This window comes from Anas acuta, chromosome 11 (genome assembly GCF_963932015.1).
Source record: "Anas acuta chromosome 11, bAnaAcu1.1, whole genome shotgun sequence".
Taxonomy (NCBI): domain Eukaryota; kingdom Metazoa; phylum Chordata; class Aves; order Anseriformes; family Anatidae; genus Anas; species Anas acuta.
The window spans coordinates 1956810-1979827 of record NC_088989.1 but is presented as its reverse complement, the minus strand read 5'-3'; the positions used below and the strand labels follow the sequence as shown (position 1 = coordinate 1979827).

At 42.7% G+C, this 23018-nt stretch overlaps 1 protein-coding gene across 15 annotated transcripts in view; it reads left to right on the top strand.

Annotated features, from left to right (window-relative positions):
• ITPR1 (inositol 1,4,5-trisphosphate receptor type 1) overlaps positions 1-23018 on the top strand; it is a 164103-nt gene that overhangs the window by 58223 nt on the left and 82862 nt on the right. For 8 of the 15 annotated variants that reach the window (XM_068695039.1, XM_068695046.1, XM_068695038.1 and 5 more), the window contains 18 exons: positions 564-736; positions 998-1117; positions 2376-2570; positions 3841-4092; positions 5433-5574; positions 6491-6644; positions 6969-7156; positions 8623-8761; positions 10540-10594; positions 11830-11995; positions 12096-12266; positions 13712-13777; positions 14673-14810; positions 16365-16490; positions 16846-17046; positions 18548-18799; positions 19329-19454; positions 20170-20298. In XM_068695039.1, the coding sequence (XP_068551140.1) occupies positions 564-736; positions 998-1117; positions 2376-2570; positions 3841-4092; positions 5433-5574; positions 6491-6644; positions 6969-7156; positions 8623-8761; positions 10540-10594; positions 11830-11995; positions 12096-12266; positions 13712-13777; positions 14673-14810; positions 16365-16490; positions 16846-17046; positions 18548-18799; positions 19329-19454; positions 20170-20298 (2793 nt within the window). Of the gene's footprint in view, positions 1-563; positions 737-997; positions 1118-2375; positions 2571-3840; positions 4093-5432; positions 5575-6490; positions 6645-6968; positions 7157-8622; positions 8762-10539; positions 10599-11829; positions 11996-12095; positions 12267-13711; positions 13778-14672; positions 14811-16364; positions 16491-16845; positions 17047-18547; positions 18800-19328; positions 19455-20169; positions 20299-23018 lie in introns of all 15 variants that reach the window. The other 7 variants (XM_068695032.1, XM_068695042.1, XM_068695041.1 and 4 more) reach the window with 1 other exon arrangement.

Below are 23018 nucleotides of genomic sequence, written 5' to 3'. Positions count from 1 at the left end.
GCAGCTTTCAATGGCACTGATATTGTTCCTGCGCTCCAAAAAATAAGAGCTACATCCTGTTAATTAAATCCTGCTAATGCAGTGGTGTGATTTCACAGTCAGCAAGAGATTTTTTTGATTGCTCAATTTTACTCTATTTGCTGTCTTTCATCTCTATCAGACTATGTACAGTGTAATTAGTGCTAGTTCTAAGGGAAATTTCTGAAAGAAATGGGTTTGCTGTTGATCCAGGTGAACTTTTAAGGTTTTCTTTACTCCTGCGTACTACAAGCTCCATTGAAAGCTGGCCTGTGAACTGAGGATGTACGTTTTTTGTTACCAGCTATTAAAAACAAACTCATATCAGATGGGGATAAATGCTTTGATGGTCTCCAGCCCAGAGGTGAGGGAGATGTTAAGACTTTGTCATTACTCACTTTCTCTCAAAGGAAGTACAATAAGAATGTAATCCAGTTCGCTTCTTGGGATGGTGGCACTAACAGGTCTTACTGTTTTGTTATTGATGATTTTCTGAAATTCTGAGACTCAATTGCACCACCTTTGTCCTTCCCTTTGGTTCAAAGGAATACATTGCAAAGCAGTTTGGCTTCATGCAGAAACAAATTGGCTATGATGTCTTGGCTGAGGACACGATCACCGCACTGCTCCATAACAATCGCAAGCTCTTGGAGAAGCACATCACAGCTGCCGAGATTGATACTTTTGTTAGCCTTGTGAGGAAAAATAGGGAGCCCAGGTGAGAGCTACGTTTTCAAGCGCATGATTACCCTTTCCTCTTAGTCTTCTGAGAAAAATCTGTAGTTGCCAACTTGCTAGCAAGAACACAACTAAGTTCGCTTCTTCTTTTTTGGCATTTTCCACAACTTCCTACTAGGGCAGCAGTCTCACTCTGCTGTGTAAAATTGGAGTTCTGATTTTTTTTCTTTCTGAAATATAGATTTCCTCAGTCTAAATCTCAACGTGGATTGATACCCTTTTGGCTTACGTTTTCCAACAGGTTTTTGGATTATCTCTCAGATCTGTGCGTTTCCATGAACAAGTCTATTCCAGTGACACAGGAGTTGATTTGTAAAGCCGTTCTGAATCCAGCGAATGCAGACATACTCATCGAAACTAAGTAAGTAAATCCTTTAAAGATGGTTTTGCTAGTGTGAAACAGAAGGGAGGTGATTCAAAGCGGAGAACACTGCTGACATCTCTAGAGAAAGCAGCGTGGAGTCCTCTTTGGATGCACAATAAATGGATATTGATGACTGCAAAAGTCTGTAAAATGCATTCTCAGCCCAGTAGTCAGAGACATCTTTTGGATGTTTCATGTTTGATCAAAGTACATGACTTCTTGTAAAGGTTCCATGGGCCTGATTCTCTTCTGGGCCTCAGGCTTCCTTCTTTGAGCTGTCTGATGTGACTGAACACTTCTTGGGTACGTGCACACTGTGCTCAGCTTGCAGCAAAACAAAAGATGATGCATCTTTGCTCACCCCTTCACCCCTTTCTCCCCCCTAATGATGGGATTTGGGTCTCAGCATTGCCCTGCCATTGCTGGAGCACCACAGCAGGCACTAAATCCCAGCCATCTTTTGTAGTGACACAATATGTGGCATAGGGCACAGGTAATCAATATCAAAACACTGTAAAAGGGAAACAGATCTTTGTCAGGTAGTTAAAATCCACATGGATTAGAATATTCTTGAAGATGTATAGTGCTCTTCACGAAATTACAAGGACTATTTATTTCCAGCAGCCCTTGAAGTTGCTACATCAGTTATTTGTTCTTATCTTGTACATTTCGTTTACATTTTTCAGATGTATGATCTTTCTTTGGCTGAAGAACTAAAAGCCATAGTTGCCTTTTTAGTGGCTGATTCGTTTCTAGCTTTGTCACATAAGCAGAAAAGTTTTGATCCAGTTGGTATTTAGGGGATCCAGTACTGATGTCAGATATTTTTGTTTACCAAATCTTTTCTTAGCTTGTTGAATATCCATTGAACAGATTTTCCCATCAAGATGTTTTTTGAAAGTCAGTTAGCTGTGATGTCTTTGCTTCTTTATTTTCATCAGTTGAATGGAGGTGAAAGGTATGTGTACCATTGATCTTTTCAGGGCCAAATGGAAAGCTTATCTAAATTCACTCTAATGCCTTTAATAATAAAACCTAAAGACTTTGTGTAGTAAACTGCTACTGCTGAAAGAGTAAGGTATTCAGCTTTTACTTGGCAGAGTTCAGGAATAAAATGTGTTTGCTTAATGCAGGTGAGATCATAAAATTACTTTTATATCGCCAGTACATTTCAGCAAGTGTTTTAAAAGAAATGTTCTTAAAGATTTGCATGGGTCTTGGCAGTTTGTAATCTAACCACACTTCATTCTGGCAGGCTGGTCCTCTCTCGATTCGAGTTTGAAGAAGTGTCAAGTGGAGAAAATGCCTTGGAAGTTGGAGAAGATGAGGAAGAAGTGTGGCTATTCTGGAGAGACAGTAACAAGGAAATCCGCAGTAAGAGTATCAGAGAGTTGGCTCAGGATGCTAAGGAAGGGCAGAAGGAAGATCGGGACGTACTCAGCTATTACAGGTTAACAGCGTGTGCAGTAGTTGGCTAGCAAAGTTCATTGAGACAATTGTGGGGGGGACCTTCAGTGTGTAGGCTTTAGTTGAATTTGTGGACAGGATGCTGCTCTAATGGATGAAATAGCCATTAGAGAATGAGGATGAAGTGGGAGCTAACAGCATAAGGTTTGTAGCAAGAAGTCGAATTATCACCATGAGCAAGTTTAAACTGTTCTAAACTAGCTGAAGCTTAGGGTGCATTAAATTTGCACACCATTGCCTGTATTTCTGCTTGGTTTCCAGATAAGTGCATGCTAACACAGAGTCTGTATGTTAACTGTTTAGGTTAACTGTACCAAAATGGTAACTGGGGTGAAAAACCACATGCAGGAGCAACAGGATTTCAGTGCACAAGTGGCTTTGCTTTTGATTTTAAAAAAGAGCTGCTGCTGTTCTCCCTGCCTTCTAAACCTTTCTAACCTCAAAGTGTTTAGCAGTCCCGTAGCCCTCAGCAGGACAGTATATGAACTTAGGAAAATGCCACAAGTTTGGTGTGATTAATGCACTGTTCTTTCATACAGCTTAAGCTATGCTTTTAGCAGTTTCTAATGTGAAGCGATATTTCCAGATGACTTGACAAGACACCAAGTTCTTGGCATAGTGTAAGATCAGGTTTCAGCCCAAACCAAATTCCTGTGTCTGGGTTATAAACTTCTGAAAATAGTTTGACAGACTCGACTGTGGTGGTGCAGAAAGCACTACTAGATTTTTTCTAAAAGCTGATTTTCATTTTATTTTTTGCGTTATCATTTGCATTAAAAGGTTTCATATAGTAGACTTAATGCATGTTTTTATTTGAGCCTGTTGGAGGGCTCTGCTCAAAAGATGTTCTTTTATAATATCTATTTTGAAAAACTATATTTGATTCCAAGATAAGCTTTCTTGCATCTCCTTTTGAAGAGAATTGCTAGTGTTAATTATTTTCAGTTCACTTTATAGACTTGTGCATGTGCTTAAAACAACTGTTTAGTGTAGAGTTTGGTCAAGGCCCCATGAGAAGTGCTTAGACTTAAAAGGAGCCTGTTTCCAATTAAAAATTCATTTCTTTGGGAAACACAGTTGTCACTGTTCGACACAAATCCATATGAATACTCACGAATGTTGGACATGTGTTTTATGACTAAAAGTTAATTATTGCTCTGTTGAACATGCGATTGTTTATCAGTTATCCAGTGGAAGGTTCTGGAAATTAAAGTGTAAGCTGTTTGTTTGTGTATTTCCCCCCCACCCCAAAGATACCAGCTCAACCTCTTTGCTAGAATGTGCCTTGATCGACAGTACTTAGCCATAAATGAAATATCTGGCCAGCTGGACGTGGATCTCATTCTCCGTTGCATGTCTGATGAAAACTTGCCGTATGATCTGAGAGCATCTTTCTGCCGGCTAATGCTTCATATGCATGTTGATCGTGACCCCCAGGAACAAGTCACACCAGTGAAGTATGCTCGTCTGTGGTCTGAGATACCTTCTGAAATTGCTATTGATGAGTAAGTGCTTGCTGGAATCATTCCATCTTCTTAAAAAAGAAACTGGATCAATCCTAAACTGATGCATCATTTATACTGTTTCTGTGCTTAAAAAAAGGGGGGTGGGAGAGAAAAAAGTTCTTATTCTTACAAGCTTTTTTATTCAATCCATGTAGCTTCATTTGTCTGTAATGTTTTCTGGAGAGGACCTTCCTGAGTATAAAATAACCTTCTTGTATGGGTCTGGAGTAAAGCAGGAAGGTGTAGGTGATTTTTCTCTAAAACATCCAATGATCACAGTGACGTTTGCCTCTGACTGGGGTGATGTGATGAGTGACCTAGCTCTGGGAAGGCAACAGAGAACTATTTTGTTTTTCCTCATGCCTTATTCAATTAGAATATTGACTCTTCAAGGCAGATGGTCCGTACAGAAGCTAGCACAAACAGAAATGAAGACAAGGGGGAAGATGCTGAAACAAGTCATGTCCTGGATACAGAGTCCTGTTGCTTAAACCCCAATGGGAAACACTGATGCAGGGGTAAAAGACCTATACAAAACCACAGCCAGACTGGAGACCTGATTTTTTAGATAGACTCGTATTAACTCAATTGTAGGGATAACTTAACACTTAGAGTAGTTCAGTGGCTCAGCTTCTTCAGCTGGAAGAAACGAACATTTTACAATTGTGTTAAATTTTAGGAATTTTAGTCTTCCAGTGTTAGTACTGGCATAAAGTGGTTTTTAACCTCCTTTCCCTCCTCAATGGCCTAGTCGTCTTCTCTGAGAGAAATGCAATAGATCATATTCAGCTTTAAATGCCAAAACAGAAACAAATGGCTTAAGCTCTGGCAGAGGCTGAACGGTGACTGACCCATGACCAAACAGGAAGAGGGAAAAAAAGGCAGTTGGTGGAAGGTTATGGGGATTCTCTTTTTACAGTGCTCTACACGCGCTGAGAAACCAACTTAACGTTTCTATTAAGAAAAGTTCAAGTCTACTTTGAATATATTGTTTTCATTTGCCATCAGCATCTCTTGGCCACAGCTGTTCTTAGTGCTGTACATAGGTTGTCACTGTTCTGGTTTAAAAGAAAAATAAGCTTCTTTACTGAGACAAGATTCGTTTTTGTTTGCTTTTGTTTTCATCAGACACTCTTAAATAGTGCAAAATGAGTATATGGGATAAAACAGTAAAAGCTGGGAAATTGTGGTGTCAGCTTCTTGGTTTCCTCATTTGGATAAATTATTTAACAGCATTTAACTTCTGGATTTTTACAAATCACTGAAAAATTGTATCAGGGGAAAGCCCTGTGTGTTTGCATGCTAAGTTTTGTTTTTGTTTTGTTTTTTTCCCTCTTCAGCTATGATAGCAGTGGAACCTCCAAAGATGAAATTAAGGAGAGATTTGCACAAACAATGGAATTTGTAGAGGAATATTTAAGAGATGTGGTGTGTCAGAGGTTCCCTTTTTCTGATAAAGAGAAAAATAAGCTCACTTTTGAGGTAGTTATCCAGTTCTGATTTTTATGCTTTTTGGTGGGATGTGTTGCCTTTTTCAACACCAGATAGGTGGGCAAGTACGTAGTGAATACTGAGCCACAGCATGCGTGTGCTGCCAAGTGTGCTCCTTTCTCATGTGGGCAACCCCACTGAAGTTAGCGATAGTTTGCAATGACAGTTCTTGAAATACAATTAATGCATATAAGCTTATGTCTTGGGCTTGCAGCAGCCTTGTTTGCTTTTTGTGTTCTGTGTTATTACAAAGTCAAGCTTTAATGGCATAAATACTCAGTAAAACAACACTTTGCATGCACAGAAGTGCTCTAGAGCTTACAGTATTACCTATGAAGAGAACTTTACAGTACCTGGGGACTTACTGACCAATTGAAATATTCTGTCTGTGCAAATAAAGTGCAGCAGACGCATGCAGTAGTGTTCTTGAACAGTGAATTAAAAAAAAAAATTGAAATTATTTGAGGAATGTGCAGCTGTTGGGTCTGCCTTAAATATTTGCACTACATGTGAAATTATTTTTTGTGGCATGTGGAGGGTTTGTGGGAAAGCTTGATAATTTGGGAACAGTAATCTCTGGGTATGGTGTGTGTTCCTGTCAAAGCAAACTGTTCTCTCTGGTCTTGGCCTATCTTGCCTTGTCTGTAATGAGACAAATACAGTACGACTTTGTAGCTATAGAATATGAATTGTAGGTACAGACTGTTACCACAGGCATTTCAGTATTTGTAGACAAGTAGAAAGCCTGCTGATAACATGCAGAACTATACAGTCTTACATGGAATTATGAGGAATTGTAATCGGAATGACTCGCAACCAGGTTATCATTCTTTTCATTCTGTTGAAAACTTGTTTTTTGTAGCAAAATGCTTAGTATTAATCAGGCTTTCTATTGTTGTTTTGGCAGGTTGTTAACCTAGCCAGAAATCTGATATATTTTGGTTTCTACAACTTCTGTGACCTCCTCAGACTAACCAAAATCCTCCTTGCTATATTAGACTGTGTGCACATCACTACCATCTTCCCTATTACCAAGATGGCAAAAGGCGAGGAAAGTAAAGGTAAGACTGAAAAATGAGTGGCACGGGAGATGATTCATCAGCAGTTTCTGGTTCATCTAAAAACATCATTTCGGGTTCAACATCTACTCTGTGGCTTTGTTGGAAAGCAGGGTGATGTCTGTGAGGAACAAGGGAGAGGGCAGGTGTGCCCTGCGAGTGCTGCAGTGCTCCTCCTGCCCTCCGTCTGCTCCAGGCACTCAGGTGTCCGGCTGGCCTTGTTTAATGTTGAGACAATTTCTCTTTGTAGGACGTGAAGGGTCCTTGCTCTGTTAATGCAGTCCCATTCTGCCATCATAACCTTACTGTTTACCTACCTCTCTGAAGGGAGCAATGTGATGAGATCAATCCACGGAGTCGGTGAGCTGATGACCCAGGTGGTGCTCAGAGGTGGCGGGTTCTTGCCCATGACTCCGCTTGCTGCTGCTCCTGAGGGAAATGTCAAGCAGAGTGAACCAGAGAAGGAGGACATCCTGGTAATGGACACCAAGCTGAAGATCATAGAAATACTTCAGGTATTAGCAATGCAAACTAATGTAGCATCTCGTGCTGCATTTAAGTCTTAGTATAGGGCTGTGCTGCCACTTAATTCACTCCTGCCTTGCATGTCCCACTCCTCGATGGGTGCAGTGTTACAAGGGCAACTTTTCCAGGCGTGCAGCACTCATCTCACATGTGCCAGTACTATTGTGCCATGACTGAGCCTGTGATAGAAATGAGTCAGCAGTGGACTTCTGCGCATGACACAAGTCTAACAGTGACTTGTAAATGTCTGATTTGCTGAAGTGGAGAGCTCATAGTCCCTCTACTGTTGTGGTTTCTCCAAATCCCCAGGAACATCCTGTTAGATGTCCCAAGGAAGGGAGTTACACTTGATACTTCTCTCTGCATAGCTATCGGCCTGAGCGGTTTTTTTATGCATGCTCCAGCCTCTTGCAGCCTCCTTCATCTTTGCCTGGCTTTTTCCACTTGTTCACTCCTAAGGCTTCAAAACATGAAGACAAAAGTTTTTTTCCCCTTTTCCACAGTTCTGTCTTGATCTTTTTGTGTTGGTGACACAAAATCGCTGTGCTGAAATCCATCTTCCCTCCCTTGCTGTACAAGTCCCTGTTCTGTTCAGTAACTTCACGGGCAAGTTCACGTAGGCCAAAATGCTGCAAAAGGCGTGTGGGCGAAGTACACAAGGCAGCAGGCACGCCGTGGTGTACCTTCCCTGTGCTCTGCCCTCTGTGGGAGGTTTTGCACGTAGCTGGATTTGGGGTCGTGCCCTTCCGCTCAGCAACAGATGCAGCATGCAGGGGAGGCTTGATTCACTTCCTTTCACCATTGCTAATTTTAGTTAAACTCAGAACTGCTCTCATATGGCCTGGCATGTTGCGGCAGGGTATTTTAATGTGCCAGTGTTCCCCCTGTTACCATGGGTTATTAAAACTGGCGTTAAGCATTTTCCCCTGAACTGCAGGGAACTGCAAGTGCTCTCTGCATTGCACTTCATTCCTCAAAATTGTTCAGATTTAATTGTAAAGCACTGAGGAGATGGCTGAGCTGTACTAACTCGTGCCGATGACACCCCCAGCACACCTGAAGTGCCCCTGTTGGGCTGCAGCAGGCTGTGGGGCTCTGCGTGGGGCAGTGACCTGGCTCTGGAGCTCAGGTTCAGAGCAGACAGGAATGATTTCCTCGTCGCGGGGGGAGGCAGTGTGAGGGTGCATGCACTGGACAGTAATAAGGGATCAAAACTCTGTCAGAGTCTTTTACCTGTAAGTATACACATTGAAGTTACAGGAAAACAAATCTGTATTCTGGGGATATTAAAAAAAAAGAAACAAAACCCTTCTGCATACCTCTTCTCCAAGTTAAATCTACGTTTTTGCTGTGGTGACCTTGTGTGTTGGTATCACTGCGTTCTGTGTCAGTGCTGTGTACGTGTGCTGGAAACAGGCAAGTTACTGCAACATTTCTACCACTTCTGTATCACTAGTTTATTTTGAATGTGAGATTGGACTACAGAATCTCCTGCCTACTTTGTATATTTAAACACGAATTTGATGAAAGCAATGCCCAGATGACCGAATCGCCCACTGGAAGCAGCAGTCAAGAAATGCCAGCAAACGTACCAGGTCAGTCACTTCGCAAAGAATGTCTTTGTGTATGTTAAGGAAGGCTCTTTAATCTTAGAGATGCCAATTGAATAATCGATTCAAGTTCTAGCTTTAGCACTGACAAGCAGTCCCACTGAAGCAGTGGTCATGTGTTGTGTCATGTACCATTTTCTGTCCCCCCCCAAAACAATGCCAGGAACAAACACCACTGTCATGTGAATCTGATTCCCATATCCATTTTCCCGTGCTGATTCTTCAACCCACCAGAACTTTCATTTCATACTGTGGGAAGGAGAGATATCAGAGGTTACCCTGTCTCAGTGCTGACAGACAAGGGTATGCCAGTAATTCTGTGGCTGACCAGTGTTCTTAACTGAAAGCAGGGGAGTCGGTGCGTTGGGTAGAGGTAGTGCTGTTAATTGCTGTACCACTTTCCATGGGAAAAAGGATCCTGCAGTTAAGACGTGCACCATGAAAAATCGCTGGATATTAAAAGGGCAGCTTATTAGACAGCAAACAGTTTTTCTCACTTGATTTGGGGACTGTATCTCTAGATGTAACAGGGAAAGATAAGAAAAATGTGTTTTAGATGTGAAGTCTTCAAAGGACAGACTATTTCTTTTGATCTCACTTCAAAGGGGTTATGTTTACTTTTTTTCCTTGGACTGCCTGTCCAGCAGCCCCCCAGGGTGCCAAGGCCTTCAAAACAGGGCTGGTTGGGGAGCACAAGAGCTCTTTCTGTCAGCTAAACTTTGGAGGAAAGGGGGGAGCAAACATTTTTGGCAAAGATGTTAAATCCATGTGCTCTCTTTCCATTCCATTTGGAAATGGTTGTGAAAGATTCAGAGCTCCAAGTCTGGGGTCAGAGCAGGGTCTTGGGTGACGCCAGAGCATCAATTTCTGCTTGTTCCAGCGTGATCTGAGATGATGATGGGGAGCAGTGTTGTTGAACATAGCTTTAGAGAATGAAATTATTCACTTGGGTCTTTCAATCTCAGCATTTGCAAACAGAAGGTGGCCTGGTATCAGTAGTCTGTGATTTTGTACTCACCATCAGTGGGTTCTTATTCAAAATTTCCTTTTAATCTCATTGCCCCTTGTGCCCAATGGCAGGTCTTGTCATTTACCTATTTCTTAAATTAGTGAGTCCAGTGGGATTCAGACCGAGCTGCCCTTTGTCATTGCTGCTGGTTGGAGTTTTGGGGTAGCAGAGAGGGAAGAAATGCATGTTTGTGCAGTATGTAGCTGAGAGTGTCCAGGGGAAAAAAAAGCCAAACACATTTTACTGTTTTTTGTTGTGTTTTTTTTTGTGTTTTTTTTTTTTTTTTTTGTATTTTGGAAGATTAGTCATTGCCAACGTGATCATATTTACCTTACACTGTTAAATATAAAGCCCTTGTTATCAACTGAGCCACAGAGGTACGGTTGTCACTGCTGAACGTAATGCTTTGGAACTTTGAGCTGAAGCTCGGTGTGTCTTGTGAGTGGCCCCTCGGAATGACAACATTTCCCATCAGTGGCCTGGAAGAATGCTGGTGAAATCTAAAAATAGACGAGAAGAATAACCCTGGATGTTGCTGAAGTGATTGTGCAGTTTAATTTGTGAGCTGATGGCAGGTTAATTTATTGTCTTGTTATCTTAGCAAACTGCTTCAGTAATTTGTGCCCCTTTCAGCTAGTGATGACCCCTAAGCTTACACCTACATCACTTCTTGCAGTTCAGGATGTTTTTAGGCTGCAAAAACATCTCCGGTGCAACTCTGACGTAACATATTTGCCTGTTCTTATTTTCTCAGGAGCCCTGGACTTTGAACATATTGAAGAACAAGCTGAAGGGATCTTTGGTGGAAGGAAAGTATCACTTCAGTAGTGCTAATTGAAGTGTAGCTCAGCAGTTCCCAGGCTGCAGCCCCAAGTGTGCTCATAAGGAGGTGGATTGCAGTTGCAATTGAGGTGGTAAATGGGAAAAGATTGGAAACAGCTGCCCCACTCAATTACTTAGGCTTCATTTTCCTGAAATGCCTTTGGTACAGCTTAAAGTAATGTCCATGGGAGTTAAAAGCCATGAGTAAGGCACAGGTGGTCCTTCAGTCAAAAAAGATCTTCATTGGAGTGCTTCACTTGTAAGGATGAAAGCAAAGTTGGAGGATTAGTGCATCTAAGCTGAGTGCTGCTGTAAAATCTTAGGGAAAAGTTTATGTGGGCAAGGATTGGAACTTCTAAGACAGGTATCTACTTAGCCATGCTTTTTTTTTTTAATGCAGCATTAGACTTCACGTGCATGACAGAATAAAGCTAGCAAGCTGTGTCTTCAGTACCCCTTTTCTTTCTGGAGTTGCTTATGCTCTTCCTTTGACCACAGGATGATGAGTCAGTGACGGGCTTCAAGTACTTGAGCTTATCCTGATATTCTGCCCGCTCTGTGTTGAAGCCCTGTGAAGGTGTATGTTCTAACAGTCCTTAAGCTGCTTGGAGAGCTGCAGTTCGTTTCTATAAACCTGAGATAACTGCTTTCTTAAATGAGGAGGGAGAGAGATTCGTTTACTGAATTAATAACCAGAATTTCAGTGCAAGTGCGCAGACTGAGTTGGAAGCAGAATTTGGGAAAGATTCAGAGTAACTGATAAAGAAAAAATAAGGTAGTCTATCATCTTCAGGAAAGAAGTGCAAAGGAAAGAGCAAAGAAGAAAACTGTAAGTGCTTGACATAATTAGCTTTGCAACGGTGATATTGAGGAAGGGTTGTATTTTGTGGGTAGAAAAGGTATTAGGAATGCTCAAGAACTATTTGAGCAATAGCATAAGACTGACATAGGGATGAATAATTAGTCATAATTTGTCTGTGAAAAAGTAAGAAACTGTATGCTGAGTGAGCCATGAGTAATGAATTTCTGGAAGCCTTATGATTATGCAGCATGTGAAGAAAAAAAACACAAGCCTATGTATTTTAAGGTAGCATTTGATTTGACAAATTCCTTGGTTATTTCAAAACAAGAAAAAAACTTTTCCACCACAGGAGACTGGACTTAGGAACCTGCTGGGATGTTAAGCCCAATATGACAGTTAATTCCTACGTTTTGTTTTCAGTGAGGAGAATACCCCACTGGACTTGGATGACCATGGTGGCAGAACATTTCTCAGAGTTTTGCTGCATTTAACAATGCACGACTACCCTCCTCTGGTGTCTGGGGCGCTTCAGCTGCTCTTCCGGCACTTCAGTCAGAGACAAGAAGTCCTTCAAGCTTTTAAGCAGGTATGTGTGTGTATTAAGAACATTATTCCTCATCTGAATGTGTATACTGCAGTTTAAAAATAAATCCTTTTGTGCAACTAATGGATTGCATTCATATAAGGTTCAACTGCTTGTTACCAGCCAAGATGTTGACAACTACAAGCAGATAAAACAAGATCTGGACCAACTGAGGTCTATTGTGGAAAAATCGGAGCTTTGGGTATACAAAGGCCAGGGTCCAGACGAGGCGATGGATGGAGTGCAAGGAGAAAATGAACACAAGAAAAAAGAGGTAATTGGGTTGTGCTTTCCAAGATTTGTATCTTAATGTTTTCTGAAGGTGTAACTGCTCCCAGAACTGTGGGTACAGCAAGTGTCCCTTCTGCATGCTGCATAGTGAGGCTGCTGTATTGCTGTTAAAAATACGGCAAGAATAAGAGGAAAGCTTGGACCAGATGATGCCAATTAGCCTTGGGTGGAAACTGTGGTAGTGTCATCTTTAGGCCCTGACAGAGCAGTTGGTTTGGGTTTTGCTGTGCCCCTTGTGTTGTCCTTGCAGCACTGGGAGACTCTGTGACTTCTTTGGGTGGTCACCCAGCAGAGGACAGCTGCGAACAGTTCGGGTGATGCATTGTGAATCACAACACAGCGTGTGTGCTGGTGCGGTGTTTGGGAACTGGGAAGGGCAGCAGAGCAGTGGTGTAGCCCTGGCAAGAGGGCTCTGGGGCAGGTGTAGGCAGGGGCTGCAGTGCAGATCCCAGGGAGAGCAGGCAGCGGTGTGTTGGGCAGCAGTGCCCAGCCTCTGGGAGGGCACTGGTGGCACCAGCTGCTGTGCAGAGACACAGCAGGGAATGTGGGCAGTGGGGACACTGGGGTGCATGCTTCCAACACATTTGATTTTTTCATATCCTTCGGTTAACTTATTTGTATATATAACAGGGTTGCTGTATTTTTTACAACTTACTTGTAGCTATTAGTATGGTGAATATTATTACTTATAAAAAGTCTGCAAGTGAAGCTAATGAATGGTGAGGTGAACACAATGTGCTAAAGCACTGTATCAAAACAAAATACAACACTAGAGAAAAGGCTTAAAAAATCCCAGAATATTTCTTGGTTTCTCACGGCAGTTTTGAGTATTCATTTTTATGAAATGGCAGAAGAGCACAGTGCTTAAGAACCAGGTCAATGCTGGTGCTTTATCACACCTGATAGTACTAAACTTCCCTGGCATGCACATCTGGCCTAGAACTAATTAAATGCTCCTGTCTCAGCGTGACTGTAATCAGATAGAAAACACGGGATGAGAGAATGCAAGAAATAATCCCTGGGATATGAATATTTATCACTGGAAGTAAATAAAAGTAATTTATTTGTCACTTTCCATGTGTGTAGTTAGGCATCTCTTGCTATCTGTACGATGACAGTTTAATAATAGTAAAGGGGGAGAGAAAATAAATTTTTCTGCGGTGGGGACTGGATTACAGATGGAACGTGACAAGCGAAGGAAAGGACAGGAGGTTACTATCTCTAAAATTATCCCACCCTCATGTTATTTTATGTTATAGAGGTCAATGTGGGATGGCAGGATAACTGTGTTTTTCTGAGGCTGTCAGCAAACTGAAGGATGACGCTCCTTTCCAGGAAGAGAGCAGTCACTAGCCTAGAACGGTAATTTTAGTCCTCATGAAGAGCATACTATAAGCTGCTAATAAATTGTATGATTTTTATCCACAGGAAGGTCACAGCAAGTCACAGAAGCCTGAAAGTACCAGCAGCTACAACTACCGCGTAGTAAAAGAGGTAAAACTGTTTCTTGATAGTTAAATGGAAGTGTAAATGAGTAACTCAGCCCTGGAGAGCTGCAGTCGCAGGGAGACACCCAGGAAAGTCTGAGTCACTCTTCCATTGTGGAAACTATTTGCTGAGTAATAACATATCCCAGTTTGAATGAGAAGCCAGGAATATAATAAGCACAACATGTGTATTCTTTCCTTAAGAATGGATTAGTGAGAAACGCGACATTTTGTTGCTGTTTCAATGGTAACACAATATTTTTATTAAAGGCTATAAAGCAAGTAAGCAAGTCAAGAAGCTATTTAAATTGCTCTGTCCCGAGTAGTTTACATGCGAAAAGCTCTGTGCTCTTGAAATTTAATTTCAGAAATACCAGACAAAGAGCGTGCATTGGCGCTGCTGTCCTCTTAGGTAATGGGTTTTCTGTGGCACTGTGCTGCGGAGCCAGACGTTGGGTTCACTTTACACGGCCGAGTTCCACAGGAGCAGCGCTAGTTAGAGCTGAAATGGATAGTGCCCAGGCCAGTAAACCACCAGATGTGATGATAGAGCTGTTGCCTCACTGCTTCCCTTGCCTGTGCCAGGGTGATGAAAGACTGCCCTGGCTGCTGCGTCTCCAGGAGGGTGGCGAGGGGGTGGCAGCCACCGCAGCCGCCTCCTGCCCCAACATTTCCCAAGGGCTCTCATCTCCAGCCTGGTCCTTCCGCATCTCTGCTGCTGTTGCAGGAGCAGGCAGGCTTTAGCCCAGTCTTTGCTCCTCATCTTGAGACCACAGAACTTGATTTTGCTGCCTAGAGTCGCTGTGGTTCGTGCAGATGTGTGTTCTGACGTTAGCTCTCTCCGAGAGCCGCCTGGCATGTTCTGAAATAAAACCCAGTTCTAAAGCAAGTCTCTTCTCCAGATCCTGCTTCGCCTGAGCAAGCTGTGTGTGCAGGAGGGCATCTCTGTCAGGAAGAGCCGCAAGCAGCAGCAGCGGCTGCTGAGGAACATGGGCGCGCACGCCGTTGTGCTCGAGTTGCTGCAGATCCCTTACGAAAAGGTTGGGTTTCTGTACAGCTGTTGCCTTACTTCGTGTTATGTTGATGGATTTTTAACACCTTGTCACGTCTTCCTGAACCTTCTACCTTTTTAAACTGGATTCAAAGAAGCTATTCTAAATTATCAAAATTAATTGAAAACCTATATAGGTTTTGTTTGTTTAAAGTCTTTGAAGGTAGTGTTCTGCACTAATTTCTGAGGAAATATTTGTCCACTCTAGCTTGGGGTAAGACCAAGGCTGAACTTTCAGCTTTCTATGGGAGGTGTGTTATGCTGCCTTGAAGTTAAGCTGTCAGTGGAAGCAAGACACTATTGCTACACGGTAGCTGTCTGAAAGCCATCCTGGGAGCACTGAGGGACATGAGGGAGCCTGCTGCCCTGTGGGATTTATCAGCAGGTCTGTCCAGTAGTTAGACGTGAACCAGACGCCCCACCACCACACCTGTCTCCCAGTTACAGAGTCCCAAACTCCCTCTTAGGAATAAATAAATACCAACTGGCTCTCGGGACAAGGTCTGCAGTTCATAATTAGCCCTCTCAGAGTGCCATGTAATGTCGGTGGCATGGTGTGGAACCCCTGTGACCGTGCTGCTGTGCAGCTGGAGCTGGCACAGCACCGCGCCGTGCTGATGGAGCACACCCCGAGTGCGTCACGTTGGCTGCCCGTGAGTCACTGCTGACAGGTACTTATCATCGCACAGGTGAGGGAGCTTTTCCAGCTTACTCTGCTGTCATCTGTTCCAAACTCCGCAGGTTTCTGAGAACCAGTCACTGTAGGCAGTAGCTTTGAGAAATGTTAAACTAAGTCTCATACTATCCTGCTTCACATTTTGCTAAAATATCAGCAGAAGTAGCCCCTTTGATAGCTCTTGTCACCGTTCTGTCCCATGCTTATGAACACGCTATTGAACAGGCAGTATGGAAAGTGTTTCACCTTTGGAAATAGATGAAACTCCTTAAAAATAAAAGCAGACAGTCATTTTTCCAAACTGCATTTTATACCATCAGTGATCTACGCTGATGTCAGAGGAAAGGCACTGATTCCTGAACTGTGCTTGGAAGCATGCAAGTAGTGTGCAGATTCCAGTAAATATAAATTGGGCTTAACTGTTGCAATAACAACTTTCCATCTCTTCTTTGCCATGAACTACCTATCTGTCACTGCTGAAATGCATTTCAGCAGAACATGGCAATTTTCCTCTGTAGCCCTAAGGTGATGATGTGTGGTTTGGCCAGTGCACTGGTATGTTCAGAAGTGTAAAAGTGACTAAAGCACGTTGCTGGCAGGCTTGGTCATAGGGTATGCAATTTTAGAGAATAAACTACTGTAATTTCTATTACGGTCTTTATTTTTGATGATCTTTAGAACTGTGAAGCAGGCCAAACTCATCCCTAATGTCTGTGAACTGGGTGGAGGTTTGTTTTTCTTTGGAGTGTGAGGGAGACGTGACAGTTCTCTTGCAGAGCTGGAGCTGAGACTCATCTAGTTAGTGCTCACCTGAAAGTGAACCTTCAGATTCTTTTTAACCCCATCTTATTTGTCATGCAATCACAGGCTGAAGACACGAGGATGCAGGAGATAATGAAGCTCGCACACGAGTTTTTGCAGAACTTTTGTGCTGGGAACCAACAGAACCAGGCGTTGCTGCACAAGCACATAAACCTGTTTCTTAACCCAGGGGTAAGAACAACCTCATGCCATAATTTTTTTTCCATCAAGAAAAGAGAATGGATTGTCCTTGGTGATTGCCTCTGGGCCTGTTCTGATGCAAGACTGGTTGAAGGGGTCACATTTTATTTCCTTCTAAAGCCTTGAAATTTTGTTAAGGACCATTTCAGTGAAGAAAGTTCAAGAGGCTGAAGTGGACTGAAAAAATAGCCTTAGATACAAGCCAATGTGTTGAAATATTAGGTCCTCAGAAATGTTTGGTTAAGTCCTGAACCCTGCAGGAGTGTTGACTTCATCCTGACCTCTCTGTGGATTTGGTGGTTTGTTTACTTTCTAATTTCTTTCTTTGTTTTATCCCCTTCATTAGATTCTGGAAGCAGTGACAATGCAGCACATTTTCATGAACAACTTCCAGCTTTGCAGTGAGATTAATGAACGCGTCGTTCAGCACTTTGTCCACTGTATAGAAACACATGGCAGAAACGTTCAGTACATAAAGTTCCTGCAGACAATTGTCAAGGCGGAAGGAAAATTCATTAAGAAATGCCAAGATATGGTAATGGCTGAGGTGAGAGCTGCAGAGATTCGCGAGGTCTGAACAGAAGTTTTCACATACCATTTGGTGAAAATGACAAATTGATCCTCTCGCTTCTGGGACTGCCAAGAAGCTGACAGTTAGCTCTCACAATGCAAAAAGAGCATACAGCTACCAGAAAGCATAGACTTCTTGTGACCAAAAGCGTTCTGAGCTCTTCACCTACAGATATAAAGAGTGGTTAGTTACTAATGATATTTGCAAGTTATTTTCCAGGCTTCTACAAAGCAGTATATAGGCAGGCTTGGTTTGAAGGAAAGCTGCCTTTCCACAGGAAAATTGGCAATAAGAAAAATAGTTTAATTTCAATGTTCTAATGGAGAAGGAAAATTTTACCATGATAATAGAATAATTTGATGAGAATTTCTTTGTATCTTAAACAGCTGAACATGTAAGTCTTGGTAAGTGCTGAAGGAGGAACAGACTGAGGGTCTTCAGCAATTTAGGTGTGTAGGTAACTGAAATCAGGATGTCAGGACAGGAGAGGTAATAAAAGGGTAAATAAGTCCCTTTAAGTGGGATATTGTAGATGATCAGTTTGACAGTCTGTGTGTCTGGCATTTTTATTGGCCTCCTCGGCAGGGGGAGCCCAAGGATCAGATTTCTCAAGCTCTGGCTTGTGTGTGTCAGTTTTACTAGACTGATCAGAGGGCTTCCATAGTTTGTAGCTCAGTTCAGAAGTGGTTCTGTGAGCTTTCCAACGTGGAGTTATGTTTGTGAAGATGCTCAGCACTTAGCTTGAACAGGGACCAGCAGCTGCTGAGGAAGAAGGGGTTGCCTTCTGCATTTTATCTAGCTGATTGCCACAAGCTCTACGTGGTAGGGTATCTCTGATCCTGCAGTTGCATGCTAAGAGGCTCAGCCCCTGAGTAGGGGTCAGCCTTCTTGCTGTCATTTCCTTTGTGGAGTTACAGGAGGTCTGAGCTACACAGGAAATCTGGCCATCCAGATCTAAAATGTGAAGTTTGTAGAAATCTTCAGTGTGTGACTTCACATGTCACTTGCTAGCGCTGGAAAATTGATGTTTGTTCAGCAGGGTGGAATTACTGGGCCCTGCAGCCCTCCCATCCAGCATGCCCCTGAGGCGTTGCTCTGAACAAAATGGTCCGGCTACAGCTCTCTGTATGAAAAAGTCAGCTGAGGCAATGTACGCGAAATAAAAAAGCACAATGGAAAGTCACAAGCTTCTTGGCAAAACTTCTGTCTAGGCAGTCAGTTGGACTGACTTTGAAGTTCTTCAGCAGTTTAGAAGTGGTAAATTCTTTAAGAGAAAGTGTCACACTTGAGCCATCTGCCCCATGAAGGAGAGCACAAGAGGAATGTCCAGCTGACTTGGTGGCTGCACTTCTTAAGTTTCCAAGGAACAGCAAATCGGAATTTTCACTGTGACTGTCAGCCCCCAGACTGGGGGAGGATGCTGTGGGGAGATGCCCAGGCTTTGATCTGCTAATGGGGTGTTTTTCTTTCTTGTTAGCTGGTGAATGCAGGGGAAGACGTCCTGGTGTTCTACAATGACAGGGCCTCCTTCCAGACTTTGGTGCAGATGATGAGATCAGAAAGAGATCGGATGGACGAAAACAGCCCGCTGATGTACCACATCCACTTAGTCGAACTGCTCGCTGTGTGCACAGAAGGCAAAAATGTCTACACAGAAATAAAATGCAATTCCCTTCTTCCTCTGGATGACATTGTTAGGGTAGTAACCCACGAGGATTGCATACCTGAGGTGAGGGCTGTTTGGAGGCACTGGCCTTGCATGTATTTGAAATGCACTGACTTTGGGTGAGAGAGATGTGATGTTGAGTCTCTTGCCTGGGAAAGCTGGTGGGGCAGGTGAGCAGTACCTGGGAGTTGGGAAATTACATTCCTTCCCTGGTTTTGCCATAGACAACCCCAGTAAATAGCTAAGTTAATCCTTTCATACTTGTTTCCTTGCCCTTAAAATGGGCATGTGATGCTGTACTTCACTTTTTTTATAGGGTTCTAGAGGCAGAGAGGTTTATGGAGTATGCTGCTAACCTTGAACAGATGGTTCTGCAGAACTGGAAATGAATATTATGCTGACATTTTGTCTGCAGTAATCCCAGTGTTTTTTATTGGATGGTGTCTTTCTATTCATGGCATTAAATTTCACCAGTGCTTAAATAAAAAGAAGTAGTTGAGCTGCAGATGACTTATAGCAGTTTTAATGTGACATTATATCCATTCATGATACCATTCAAGTTTTTTAATGGTATTTTTTTCTCCACTTTTAGGTTAAAATTGCATACATCAACTTCTTGAATCATTGCTATGTGGACACAGAAGTAGAAATGAAAGAGATTTACACCAGTAATCATATGTGGAAGCTATTTGAGAACTTCCTGGTTGACATCTGTCGGGTAATGATTTCTGTATCTGGGAACTGAATTCAGAAAGTTTAAATTAACCTATCTGGTATATAGCAGTAAAAATAAGACATAGCAATGCTGCATCAAGACAGTAAGTGCCCTAACTGCTGTGCTGCTTCATATTTATATTTGCCTCTTCCCTTGTGCCTGTGGATTTCATTAGTCATATTCCATGGAACGCATTAATATTTTCCTTTAAAAAAAAATCAGAAAAGCCCCACACCCTACTCCTTTGTCTAATGCCTTTTTCTGTTCTGCCACCTGGCTTGCTTATTCTGGCTGTGATAGTTAACTTCTTCCCGAGCAATAGTCAATGTTTTTTTGGCAGGTCAGGACAAATATTTTCCAAGCTTGGCATTTGTTTGTCCATGTGGCTTTTTGCCTGGGATTCCAAGTATTTCCCCATACGAAAGCATTACACCTCAGTCCTCCCGACCCTACTAGTTTCTTTCCTCTAAGGTACTCTTTCTTCCCCTCCCTCTTGAACATGCTATATGCCAGCACATTAAAACTCGTTAAAACAATAACAGCGTTGAGCTTCTGCCTATGCATGTGCTAGAAATACAAAGATACCAGTATCATAAATATTGCTGTGACAGGGAATTGCACTGACTAGGCTGATAGAAAATCAAAAACTCCAGTCTGTAGCACGTCTTAGTCTACCTTGGTTGAACTGTTTCTGATCCAATAATGAATTACCTTGCAGGCTTGTAACAACACCAGCGACAGAAAGCATGCTGACTCCATATTGGAGAAGTACGTTACAGAAATAGTGATGAGTATAGTCACCACTTTCTTCAGTTCCCCGTTCTCTGATCAGAGCACTACTTTGCAGGTAGGAAAACGTAGAGACACAAGAGTGAAGATGTATTGTCAATGCAGTGATGCTAATTCCACTTTGGTTCTATTACCAGTTAAAAAGAGGCACGTGGTGGGTCAAATGCATTCTTTGTGACCAAAATGTTTGTGTTTTTTTTTTTGCTGTAGAAATTGAAAGATTTGTATATCAGATTACAATCATTTTCTGTGGAAGCTGTCACAGCTTCATCAGTAAATTCAGTTCTGTACTGCCACTGAGACCACGTAGAAACTCTCTCCAACAGGCCCACATGGCATTGCTAGGTTCAGGGTGAGAAAATCACAGTGCATGTAAGGCAATGAAGGTTTTTACCATGTTTTGTATTCCAGTTATATCTGAGGGGTCAGGCCCTCTTTGCTGTCAGTTATCTGAGTACAGCTGAAGGTGATGTGGGCAGGTGTAGGAGGGCAAACAATTTTGCTTTGGGCATGCCAGCTCTCTAGCAGTGTTAAAGCAGTTGCACAGCAGGAAGGAGTTCTCCTGAGCACCTTGAAGAATGAAAATAAAAATAAAACAACTTTGCTGGCAAGCCTGCCAGGTAGGATAGAGAGTGTTGCATTACAGAGGGTACAAAGACAGCATGTTTTTATAAAAGGATTCTAATTTCCTTTAAAAAGTAAAACAACAAATACAATCCAAGAGTTCTTGTTCTATTAAGCTGAGTAACTTCTGATCTTGCACAAAAATCTGGGAAGTGTGGAGGAGAAGCTTGGAACATTCGTGAAGTGACAGATTTCCACAGCAGAACAGCAGCGTCAGGACATTGCCATAATATTTGTATTGCAGCACAATGATAACATCATTCTTTTATTCATAAATAACTTCTTGGGAGGAGTGTGGGTGGAGTGGTCAGGTGCCTGGCTGTTCTATCAAGTTTGAATATGGTAATTGGTGAAACTTGATGCAGCTTCATCATGCCAAAGGCAGTTGTTCAAAGTGCAGACTCCAGGTTTGTAATGGAATGCAACTGGCAGCAGGTTAGGAAGCATCTGGTTCCCAAAAGCAGCCATAAAGGGCACCTGGCAATTTGCCGTGTCAGTCCCTCATCAAGGAACTTATGCAAACCCTCTGGATCATGGTGTGCTGCCTGGGTGACTGCAGTCCCCCAGGAAAGTGTACATAAAACTGCTGCACGACTATCAGGTGTAGAGTTCTCTCTGCTCAGTATTAGCAGTGTGCTCGTTCTTTTCTCCTGCTGACACTGCCCTCCATGGGGCAGGATGCATACCCAGCCTGTGTTTGGGGGACCAGTTTCCAGCCTCACCTTACCAACTGCTTTCTATTCAAGAGGCCTGCCTCTAGGAGCTAGCCCTCCTTATTCAGGCAAGAAGATGGTCGCATCAAAAGCAACAGAGCAGCATTTGAGGTTGACTCAAATACTCTTAAAGTGCCAAACTGTGTGCTTTGCCTGCGAGAGCACAGAGGGCTCCAGCAGCTGTGTTTGGGCTGAGCAGCTTTATTAGGGTTGTCTTCACTTGTGCAAGTCTGAGCAGTCCAGCAGTTGATCTGCTCTTCGTATGACTTTCAAAATGTCAGCAACTACTGCGGTATCAGCTTTCGTGATAGCTTGTCACAATTTCATCAGAAGAAAATGAGAAATTGAGATGAGTGGTTAGCCTTGTCCCCCAGGGCTCTGTCCTTCTACTCTTCCCTCTGGACTGTGTTACCTTGCTGTCATACCCTTAATTGTCATCTCTGAGTGTACAACATTTGAATACACTTCCTTACCATCATATTTTAGCCCTTACCTTTATACGCCAATGGGTTTTCTTTAGTTTCCCATTCTCTCCCTCTGTCGAGCAGGATGAAATAATTCTTCTTCACCATCTCAGTTGATCGCTCTGTCTTTGTCTTATCCTACGTTTTCCCTCTGTAAGTTAAAAGCTCTGTTTCTCTACCTTTTTCTGCCTGTCAAGACTCTTGCACATAACCAGGAACTCTCCCACCTGAGGAGTACATCCCGTTGGACTGCCTGCTGGATGTACCTACCTCCTCCAGGTGGGATTTTGCACTCACATCTGAGATCCTGCAGGGCTGCCTGCAGCTGCTTTTACCTGATCATGTGCCACTGTCTCCAGGAGTGACCTTTGCCATTCAACTTTGTTTTGCCTTTGGATTCAATCGCTCCCTATTCCTTCTGCTACACCTTGTCATCTTGTTTCTTCTCATGCGAGCCTCTTCTTGTCTCATGCTCTTTCATGTTATGGCTCGTTGGACTGAAATTGTACCTCCCTTGAGTCAGGACCAGCCTTGCTTGTTCAGGGAACACCTTGTACATCTATCATAAAGTTCAAATAATATAAAATTAGGAGAACATAAATATGTCTTTTCAAAGAACAGCTGCCCCCAAACTTTCCTCTTTAAGAAGTACTGTTCAGCCTGTTTGCCTCCTAAGGGTGCTCCTGCCTGAGGCCTTCCTTCACAAACGTAGTCAGAGAGATGTGGGACATGGAATACATTTCTTACTTGATTTATGGACCTAGTTTAAGCAAATGAAACATCTTTGAAGCCTTTTAGACTGACATGTCTTTAAAAATGAACTGGAAGGACTATGTCAGTGGCTGAAGTCCAAAAGTGCAGGTATTTTCAGTGCCTTGGAGAATACTGCTGTCTGCCATGTTTTTGATGTTTGGCTTATTTCTAGAAAGGATAATGGGTATTTGCCTCTTAGTAATTTTTGGTTCTCGAATTTTGAT